At 41.0% G+C, this 11496-nt stretch overlaps 1 protein-coding gene across 2 annotated transcripts in view; it reads right to left on the bottom strand.

Annotated features, from left to right (window-relative positions):
- The window catches only part of LOC127568245 (BTB/POZ domain-containing protein 19-like), a 120759-nt gene that overhangs the window by 93243 nt on the left and 16020 nt on the right, over positions 1-11496 (bottom strand). For both annotated transcript variants that reach the window (XM_052011772.1, XM_052011773.1), the window contains exon 3: positions 9868-9921. In XM_052011772.1, coding sequence (XP_051867732.1) covers positions 9868-9921 — 54 coding nt within the window. The remainder of the gene's footprint in view (positions 1-9867; positions 9922-11496) is intronic.

Below are 11496 nucleotides of genomic sequence, written 5' to 3'. Positions count from 1 at the left end.
CATAAAAGAAAAATCATTTTTCTTTCCACAGTGGAATGCACAGAAGGAAAGGAATCAGAAAATCCATTCAGCCTCTTTTACCACTTATTTATTCATCGATCAATACAAACGATTCTAATGCATATATAACATAGAAACCCAACCACTCCATGCTGGTGTTTATGCTCCACGAGCCTCTTCCTGTCCATCTTCACCTAAATCTATCTGCATAAAACTTTATTCCTTTCTCCTTCATTTGCTTACCCACTTACTCTTAAATACATCAATGCTTCAATCAATTCCCCAATGTCATTACCAATCTTTAGTTAAAGACATTTCTTCTGAATCTCCTAGTGTATGTCTCGGTGACGATCGTATATTGCTGGCCTCTGATAATGCTCTTCCCTTCAAGTGGAAACATTCAGAATCAGAATTACTATCACTGACATACTGTATGTCATGGAATTTGTTGTTTTGCAGCAGCAGCACAGTGCAAAGACACACTCTTTATACCCACTCTATCAAAACCTTCTATCATGTCACAGACCCCCATTACTTCACACCTCAAGAGAAAAAGAGACCACCTTCCATTGGCTCTTTATTCTTTTCTATAAAATGGCAACCAGAACTATTTGCCCACTCTGCAAGCTTATTAGCGCCCTCCATTTATTTGTCATGCTGCAGTCCTCCTCACAGTTGAATAACCCCTTACCAAACCACCCCTCCCAACTACCTAGAAATTTGGTAAAACCACAAATTCAGAAATTGCAATTTTGGTTCCAAAACTTAATCCATAGATTGTAAAAAGCAGTGGGTCTAGCAATAACCAATGCGGAACACCACACACCCTTTCTTTCACTGTGAACAGCTACCCTTTACTCCCATTCTCTGCTTTCAATTCTAAAATCAGCTATAAGATATTTATTTATTAGTCACGTGTACATTGAAACACACAGTGAAATGCGTCTTTTTGCATTACTGAGAATGTGCTGGGGGGCAGCCCGCAAGTGTCGCCACTCTTCTGGCACCAACATCGCATGCCCACAGCTCCTAACCTGGAGGAGGAAGCCGGGGCACCCAGAGGAAACCCACACAGACAAAGAGAGAACGTACAAACTCCTTACAGACAGTGGCGGGAATTGAACCCGGGTCGCTGGCGCTGTAATAGCGTTACGCTAACCGCTGCACTACTGGGCCACCCCAAACTGTTCTGCTACTTGTACTTTCTCTGATCTTATTTGGAGACACAAGAGACTACAGCTGCTGGAACCTGAAGCAAAAAAAAAACAAACTGCTGGAGGAACTCAGTGGGTCAGGTAGCATCAGTGGAACAAAGAGATAGCCGGCGTTTCAGGTCGAGACTGGAATGATGCAGGTTCTCGGCTCAAAATATCAACTATCCTTTTGCCTCCACAGATGCTGCCCGACTCACTGTGTTCTTCCAGCAACTTATTTTTTTTCACTCTGATCTTTTTTTTAGTGGTCTACTGTGGGGTAACTTGGTGATAGCCTTTTGAAAATTTAGAAAAATTACATCTACTTCATTACCATTATTATTGTCTATAACCTCTGGAACCCTTTCAAAAAAAATAATAAGGTTGGTCATGCAAGACTTTCCTTATGAAATCCATGCTGACTATTTATTAATATATTAATTTCCTGATGTTCTACCCTCTTCTTTAGCAGGACTTCCATTACCAGAGAACTCTACATTGTTAACTAGCCACATCTTACTGCAATTAAGTAGGCTCCTGGTGATTCTGCATCTGGAACATTGTGTACAGGTTTGGTCTTTCTGCCAAAAAGTGGATGTAGTTGCAATATAGGGAACGCAACAAGGATTCCTGAGATTGATTCCTGGGATGTCCTATGAGGTGAATTTAAGCAGGCACTTTGCTCGCTACTCTTAAAAAAATTCACGAATAGCTTGTGAATAGTAAGATCACACGACCAGATCTTCTATCAGAGAAAGTGATGAACTATATAAGTAAACCAACTTCGGGGAAACAATGCTGATTAGAGCTTGGTCCCGATGGGACCAAACTGTTCGTTTCAAGTTCAGGTCACGCCAGGCATATTTTCTGATGGGAAGGTTCAGGTTGGATCACAGCATGCAAGACTTTATCTGGGTCAATATGATTTTATCAGTATCACCACATGATCACTAACTACATATAGGCAGCAAACCAGTCTTTTCTTGCACTTTTCTGCAAATGCCTGCTGTGTTAACTCAGATCTGGAAAATGTTAAGAGCTTGGGCTCGTTCAGTCTGGTTCCGATTGGCCATGGTCAGGTTCAAATCAAACGTTAATATTATCCCCATGCAAGGCTTCTAAACCTTCAACTCTCAGCCTGCTAGACTCTTGTGAACTGCTAAAGTGATTCTGGAGGCAGGTCCAAGCCTGCAAGGAGCACATTTACATAGTCACATTCTAGCACCAAATCACAGTGAAGATCAATATCATTAATAAACACTTCACAAAGGAAATTTATCATGTGCTCCCCAAGACATGTTCCGGATGCAAATAAAACACATTGGGAGCTAAACTGAATAAATCCTGAAAATTACCATGGAGATCACAATAGTCAATAACATATTAATTCACACCTATTGCTTTAAATGCAATCTGCATGGTAATTTGTGCTGTCTGCTCACTTCCGTGACTGTGGTGTGTAGAAAGCACTAATGGCACTGTTGACTGGGTAGAGTTTCAGTAGAAACCCCAATTACACAAGTGACTGCTAAGAGTTAAAGTTAGTCTACTCTGTTTAAAGTCAACCGGCACCTTTTAAAAGTGGATGCAATTCACAGCTGCAGTACCTGCTTGTTGCTCCAGATTCCAGCATTTGCAGTCTCTTGTGTCTCCAAACTATCCACTGATACCTACTATAAAGCTACAGACACACACAGTTAACTCAACTACACCACTTCCCACCCTGTCCCTTGTAAGGATGTCATCCCTTCCTCTCAGTTTCTCCCTCTCCATTGCTTCTGTTCTTAAGATAAGGCTTTCTGTTCTAGGATTTCTGAAATATCCTCCTTCTTCAGGAAATGTGGCTTCCTCTCTACTGTAGTTGATGGACCTCACATGCATCTGCTCTCACCACCCACCCCTCCCCAGACAGAACAGATATAGAGCTGCCTTGGTCATCACCTTTCACTCCACTAGCCTCCACATCATCCTTCGCTATTCCTGCAAGCTCCAATGGGATGCTACCACCAGTCACATCTTCCCCTCTCCCCACCTTTCTCTTTTCCACAGGGGACTACTCTCTCCATGGCTTCCTGATCTGCTCACCCCTTCCCATCCACCGCTCTCTATCCCCTGGCACTTTTCCCCTGAAACCGCAGGGGATGCAACACTTATCCGTTCACCTCCTCCCTCACCACCATCCAGGAACCTAAATAACCCTCACACGTGAGGCAGAGATTCATGTCTACCTCCTCCAACCTGCATTCAGTGCTCATGCTGTGGCCTCCTCTCCATCCGCAAGACCAAGCAAAGACCAGGTGACCGTTTTGCAGAGCACAACAGCCATCTTGAACTTCCGGTTGCTTGTCATGGACTTATTAGGGATAGTCAGCATGGATTTGTATGTGGGAGGTCACATCTTACAAAATTCATTGAGTTTTTGAAAAGGTAACTAAGATGATTGACAAGGGTAGGGCAGTGGATATTGTCTACACAGACTTTAGTAAAGCATTAGTAAAGGGCGGCTCGGTAGCGTAGCGGTTAGTGTGACGCTATTACAGCGCCAGCGATCAGGGTTCAATTCCCGTCGCTGTCTGTAAGGAGTTTGTACGGTCTCCCGTGTCTGCGTGGGTTTCCTCCGGGTGCTCCGGTTTCCTCCCACATTCCAAAGACATATGGGTAGGTTAATTTGGGTTTAAAAAAAAATGGGCAGCATGGACTCGTTGGGCCGGAAGGGCCTGTTACCACGCTGTAAATAAAAAAGAAAAAATTCAGCAATGTCCCTCATGGTAGGCTGATCCAGATGACTAAGGCACACTGGATCCACAGAGACTTGTTAGATTGGATTCAAAACTAGCTTGGCTATAGAAGACAGAGGGTAGTGGTGGTGGGGTGTTATTCTAATGTGACCAATGGTGTTCCACAGAGATCAGTGCAGGACCTCTGTTATTTGTGAAACATACAAATTATTTGGACGAAGATGTAGGTGGGCTGATTAGCAAGTTTACAGATGGCACGAAAACTGGCAGAGTTGTGGATAGCGAGGAGGGTTGACAAAGGAGAAAGTGAGATACAGATCCAGTAGAAATGTGGGCAGAAAAATGGCAGGTGGAGTTTAATCCGAACAAGTGCAAGGTATTGCACTTTGGAAAGCCAAATTTTGAGAGGAAAGTATTCAATAAATAACAGGATCCTTAGGAGCACTGTTGTATAGAGGGATTTTGGGGTGCAAGTCCATAGCTCCCTGAAAGTGGTAACACAAGTGGATAGGGTGGTAAAGAAGGGATACAGTATATTGGCCTTTATCGGTTCAAATAGAAAAGTTGGGAATGTTGCAGCTGTATAAAAATTTGGTTAGGTTAGGAACTAGAGTGGCAGAACAGCAAGTGGAGAGGCTGTGGGGAAAGAGATGTTAAGACTACAAGCAAAGATGGAAACTGAAAGGTTGAGCATGATGGGGCAAATGTTCCGAGTTGCGTCTATTTCAATGCAAGGAGTATTGTAGCTAAGGCAGATAAACTTAAGGGCATGGATCTGCACATGGAATTATGATGTTGTAGTCATTAGTAAGACTTGGTTGCAGGAGGGGCAGGACTGGCAGCTCAATGTTCTGGGGTTCCTATGTTTTATACAATGATAGAGGGGGAGGTATTAAAGGGGAAGGGGTGGCATTACTCATCAGGGAAAATGTCACGGCAATGCTCATACAGGAGAAACTGGAGGGCTCGACAACCGAGGCAATTTGGGTAGAACTGAGGAATAAAAAAGGGACGATCAGGCTAATGGGACTATATTATAGACCTCCCAATAGTCAGCAGGATTTAGAGGAGCAAATTTGTAGAGAGATAGCAGACAGTTGCAGAAAAGATAAAGTTGTGATAGTAGGTGATTTTAACTTTCCACGTATTGACTGGGACTCCCATACTGTAAAAGGACTGGATGGGATCAAGTTTGTGTTCAGAAAAGTTTCCTTAATCAATATGTAGAGGTCCCAACTAGACAGAATGCGATACTAGATCTCCTCTTAGTGAATGAGACAGGGCAGGTGACAGAAGTGAGTGTAGGGGAACACTTTGGATCTAGTGATCATAATTCCATTAGTTTCAAGATAATTATGAAAAAGGATAGGACTGGTCCTAGGGTTAAGATTCTAAACTGGATGAAGGCCAACTTTGAGGGCATCAGAAGGGATCTACCAGGCATGGACTGGGATAGGTTGTTTTCCAGCAAAGAGATGCAAGTGGGAAGCCTTCAAGAGTGAAATATTGAGAGTACAGAATCTGTTTGATCCTGTTAGGATAAAAGGCAAGGCTAACAGGTTTAGGGAACTTTGGTTATCGAGGGATATTGAGGACCTGGTAAAGAAAAAGTAGGTATAGGCAGTTAGGATCAAATGAAGTACTTGAGGAGTATAAGAAATGCAAGAGAACACTTAAGAGAGAAATCAGGAGGGTAAAGAGAGGACATGAGGTTGCTCTGGCAGACAAGGTGAAAGAGAATCCAAAGAGTTTCCATAACTATATTAAGAGCAAAAGGATAGCAAGGGACAAAATTAGTCCCCTTGAAGATCAGCGTGGTCATCTATACGTGGAGCCAAAAGAGATGGAGGAGATATTAAATGGATTTTTTGCATCTGTGTTTACTCAGAAGACAGATACAGAGTCAACAGAACTGAGGAAAAAGAGTAGTGAGGACATAGACCATATCCAGATTATGGAAGAGGAGGTGCTTGCTGTCTTGAGGCAAAGTAGGATGGATAAATCCCCAGGGCCTGACAAGGTGTCCCCTCGGACCTTGTGGGAGCCTAGTGCAGAAATTGCAGGGGCCCTGGCAGAGATATTTAAAACGTCCTTAAGCCCGGGGTGAGGTGCCAGAGGACTGGAGGATAGCTAATGTTGTTCCACTGTTTAAGAAAGGCTCTAAGAATAAGTCAGGAAATTATAGGCTGGTGAGCCTGACGTAAATCGTGAGTAAATTATTGGAAGGTATTCTGAGGGACAGGATGTATAAGTATTTTGAATAAACAGGGCCTGATTAGGGATAGTCAACATGGCTAACCAACCTAATAGAGTTTTTCGAGGAGGTTACCAGGAAGGTTGATGAAGGGAAGGCGGTGGACGTTGTCGACATGGACCTTAGCAAGGCCTTTGACAAAGTCCCGTTTGGGAGGCTGCTCCAGAAAGTTAAGTCACTTGGCATTCAGGATGATAATAGTCAATTGGATTCAACAGTGGCTTAGTGGGAGAAGCCAGAGAATGGTAGTAGATGGTTGTCTCTCTGATTGGAGGCCTGTGACTAGTGATCGGTGCTGGGTCCGTTGTTGTTTACCATCTGTATTAATGATTTGGATGGTAATGTGGTAAACTGGATCAGCAAGTTTGCAGATGACACCAAGATTGGGGGCGTAGTGGACAGCAAGGAAGGCTATCAAAGCTTGCAAAGTCATCTGGACCAGCTGGGAAAATGGGCTGAAAAATGGCAGACGGAATTTAATGCAGGAAAGTGTGAGGTGATGTACTTTGGAAGGACAAACCAGAGTAAGGCTTACACAGTGAATGGTAGGGCTCTGAGGTGTGTGGTAGAACAAAGGGACCTGGGAATACAGATCCATAATTCCTTAACAGTGGCATCGCAGATAGGAAGGGTCATAAAGAGAACTTTTGGCGCATTGGCCTTCATAAATCAGGGCATTGAGTACAGGAGTTGCAATGTTATGTTGAAGTTGTGCAAGACGTTGGTGAGGCTGAATTTAGAGTATTGTGTGCAGTTCTGGTCACCTACCTACAGGAAAGGTATCAATACGCTTCAAAGAGTGCAGACAAAATTTACACGGATGTTGCTGGAACAGGAAGATCTGAGTTACAGGGATAAGTTGAATAGGTTAGGACTTTATTCCCTGGAGCACAGGCGAATGAGGGGAGATCTTATAGAAGTATACAAAATTATGAGGGATATAGATAGGGTAAATGCATGCAGGCTTTTTCCCCTCAGATTGGGTCAGATGAGAACTAGAGATCATAGGTTTTGGGTGAAAGGTGAAATATTTAAGGGGAATCTGAGGGGGAACTACTTCACTCAGAGGGTGGTGCGAGTGTTGAACAAGCTGCCAGTGGAAGTGGTGGATGCAGGTCCAATAGTAACATTTACGAGAAGTTTGGATAGGTACATGAATGAGAGAGGTATGGAGGGCTATGGTCCAGGTGCAGGTAGATGGGACTAGGCAGAAAACCAGGCTGGCGTTGACTAGATGGGCCGAAGGGCCTATTTCTGTGTTGTAGTGCTCTATGACTCTGGGCCACATTTGGAGTATTGTGTGCAGTTCTGGTTGCCGCATTACTGTAAGGATGTGGAGGCTTTGGAGAGGGTGCAAAAGAGGTTCATTGGGATATTGCCTGGATTAGAGAGTATTAGCTATCCTATCCCCTCCATCCCTCCCTATCCCAGTTAATCTTCATGGAAGGAACTACACTGTGGGAATTTACAAGCCTTTTGTTTGTCACACCTAATTGCAAATGTCAAGAACCCCACATTGTTCTTTAATACTTAACAGTGAACATTTCACAAGGATTTAAATTTGTGTTTAGGTCTGGCCAATACAAGGGGAGTTTCCTAATTCCACCTAATCAGAAGAAAGAGTGTAACGATGTTGTGCACCTCATATTGGCTGTTTGCAGAGCTCTCTGAGAATTTTCAATTTCCCTTGCTTTCTTACTTAGAAAAGATTGAGAGATGTGAGATGGGTTTTAAAACTGTGTAAAAGTAAGTTTTCCAGTGACTTAGCTGTGCAAAGAAAAAGTCTGAATGGGAAGCTAATAGGCTCCATCTGAAAACACATTAGGTTAGGTATCGTTAGCTAAATCTGGCAGTTTAATACCACAATTGGGGTCAATGCCTCCTAGGTTAGGAAGGTTAGTGGCATGGAATGGGTTGGAGTTGGGCGGGTGCTGATATCGGCAAGAATGAGATGTGCTTTTGAATGCAATTTACAAGCTATGTTTGAAATGCACCTATGTGCAAAGTGATCAAACTCAACTGCGTGCAATGCCTCTTCTACTTAGATAGCCTACTGAGATAGTCACTTCGATAAAACGTTGAAGGTTGATCAGTCCCAACAGATACGTATCCAGCAAATAGCCAATGTCTCTGCAAAGGTTAAAGTAATATGGGAGGAAGAAGTCATTAATAATGAAATTGTAAGAAAATAAATAGTTTATGTAATACAGAATCGAAAAGCTAAAGACACTGCAGCATCTACAGCTGATTATTTATATGACTCATGAATAATCAGCAGCCTCCAAATAAATGGTTTTTGCTACTTCTGCCAACCTTTGTATGTTAGACAAATTATAATTCCACTGTAACAACATTAATAACAATTAACGTTGAAGGCAAGTAGATAGTGTTCAAATCTCCATTTCTTGTAACTGTGTCTTTCAGGTATGATTGATGCACATATTTAAATGTGTATTAATGTATTCAAAGATAAAGCATATTTCCTTATAGAGCAAAAACTGAGCTAAGTGTTGCAGGTCAATGATCTTTTATCAGACTTTCATCAACCTGAAAAGTTAACTCTGTTTCTCTCTCCACACATACTGCCCAACCTTCTGAGTATTTCCAGTAATTTCTGTTTTTATTTCACAGCTTACAGTGTTGGACATTTTTTACTTTTCAATTTTTTTTTCTTTTTAGCTTGAAAACTAGTCTGAATCATATCATGGAGAATGTGTTTTCACATAAAGTGTGACTTTGTACTATGACTCACTTTAACAAGGACAGAAAGACATTTACACACAAGCTAATTGCAAATTGCCTGTCCTTCTCCATACCCTTTTGTTTCCTCTTCTTCTGATATTTATCCATTTTTCTTCTAAATTATGTTAGTGTCCACCATGAAAACATTCCACTCCACTGTGAAAAAGTTTTTCTATTTTATCATCCCCTAAATTATAAGCTGAGACTATCCCTTACTTATATTGATTCACTAAGTCAGTAGAAACAGTTCTTCATTACTAATATTTCAAAATGTTGCAGAATTTTAATAGCCTCTTAAAGTTCCTCTTAATCTCCATTCCAGTAAAAATACTTGATTAAAATAAGTGCCAAAGTGAAGCCTATGTACCGAAAAGTCCCCCTTCACGTCATTAAAATGCTGCAGGAGAAATGGTCCTACACCTACCTTCATTTGTGATGTTCAATCATTAAAACAAACTATGACTTAATCACAAGTAATAGTTGCACATTGTGCAAAAAGTATTTTTTTACAATACATTTTATACTTCTAATGCTTAATGCAAATTAAACTTGTTGATGCTCTACCACACTCTTTAAAGCACTGAGTCAATGCACTTCAAAAAGAGGAATTGATTTACATGAAGATATTTATTGAAGAAAATTTATATTTAAAATGAGAGAAAAGATATGCAAACAAAAAGTTGCTGAAGTTTATGTATAGTTACAGAAATGCAAAATAAAGAGAGCACTGTTTCTTCCTCTAGTCTATCTGTTGAAATTTCACAGGCATTTATGAATCAGAATGCGGGTAATATTTTGTAATTAGGAAGTTGCATTGTGCAAGAATTTATGAATCACTGCCCATCCTGATAACTTCTGTTGCACTGCGATCTGAACATTCCAATTTCTACTTAACCTCTGCAGTAGGCTACATCTAGGTATTAGTTATCGGAAGTCTTACCTTCTGAAGATCATCAAGCCCATACTCCACTGCTGATGTCAATACATCCAGAGCCTGAAAAATGTAAACAAAATCAAAAAGCATAAAGTAAACAAATTGATAGAGAACACAGTTTTCATTCTTCAGTCCTGAACTGATCCAAAGTGATATTTTAACCTTGAAGCAAGAATAACGTGTACCAATGTCAGTATTAATCATTTTCATCACATTGCTTCCAGGCTCCATGCTGGGCTTTGAACCCCACTGTGTAATGAAGTATCAAGAAGGGTTCCCTTGGAAGATATTCATTCCACATCACTGCAAGGAAGCCGTCAACAGTGCAGACTAGACACTGGCTTTTTTTTGTTTTCAGGTTTCAGTGCCTCCAGTACAGTGAAGAATATACTCAGATTTTTAAAAACTATTCTGAAAATATTCTGAAATTAACCTTCATTGTTTTTTGTTCTACTCGGCTGTAACACTTTCAGAATGGTCCGTATTCTATTAAATTCTTTCTCCTCATCTTGTTGAAAAGATGAAGTTGAAACTTTGGATCAGATCAGCTATAAACTTTCCCTAACATCAAAGTGTCAAATCACCCAAGTACCACTTTGCAACTGCCTTCCAGACCATTTAATTTTAGCCGAGAAGCAGTTTCTTGCACAGGGATGGGGTAGAACAGAGAGAATAAAAAATGGGAACACATGGGAAGAAATTTTAAAGTATAGATAAGTACATGGATAGGAGAGGGCTATGGGCCAAATGCAGGCAGATGTGACTAGCTTACTGGGCAACACCGTTGGCATGGTCTAGTTGGGCCGAAGGGTCTGTTTCCATGCTGTATGACTCGATGACTATGATTAATACTTTCTACTGCTGTGCAACTCTGATTGGAATGGTTAGTGTGGTTCCCTGTCACTCCCAGCACTAGGCTGATATACCAGTGCGGTACTGAGGGGCTGTTGCAACATCAGAGCTGCCATCTTTTGGCTGAGGGGTTAAACCAAGATCCCATTTACTTTTTCAGGAAAACGTAAAAGATCTCATGACACAATTTTTAAGAGAAACAGGCTAGTTATCCCTGGTGTTTAACCTAATATTTCTCCTTCACTCAACATCATGGAAATTCAGAACTTTGGGCCATTATCACATTCCCATTTCTAAAAGCCTGCTGTTTGCAAATTATTCTACATTTCAACAGTGTCCACTCTTCAGAAGTACATCATGAGCTGTAAAGCTCTGTGGGATGTCCAAGTTATTGTTTTCTTTATTTTCTATTAGCAGTTTAATATTGCTCTATTTCAAAGATTAGCTATTTTGAATTGATAATTATCCCATTGCAACAGCTCACTGCTTATCTTTTTTCATATATGTCTTCATCTTTCGCTTGTGTTGACTTCTTATATTAAGGTTCAAATTTGGATAATTATTTGCATGTTGAACAATAATGTTCTTCTCTTCTAATGGCACATGAACTAAGGTTTCAAAAGATAATTATAAGAACATTTACATCTACCTTCCTAAGTGACTAAATTAGTACAGAGAGCATTTGGTTGAACATACAATTCTGAAAGGCACTCAGTTATCCCTTAACCCACATATCTCCCTCTTTAAAAGGATGGATGTTGTACAAAAATTTATTTAGGCTTC

This window comes from Pristis pectinata, chromosome 3 (assembly GCF_009764475.1).
Source record: "Pristis pectinata isolate sPriPec2 chromosome 3, sPriPec2.1.pri, whole genome shotgun sequence".
Taxonomy (NCBI): domain Eukaryota; kingdom Metazoa; phylum Chordata; class Chondrichthyes; order Rhinopristiformes; family Pristidae; genus Pristis; species Pristis pectinata.
This window is presented reverse-complemented; position numbering and strand designations above follow the sequence as displayed.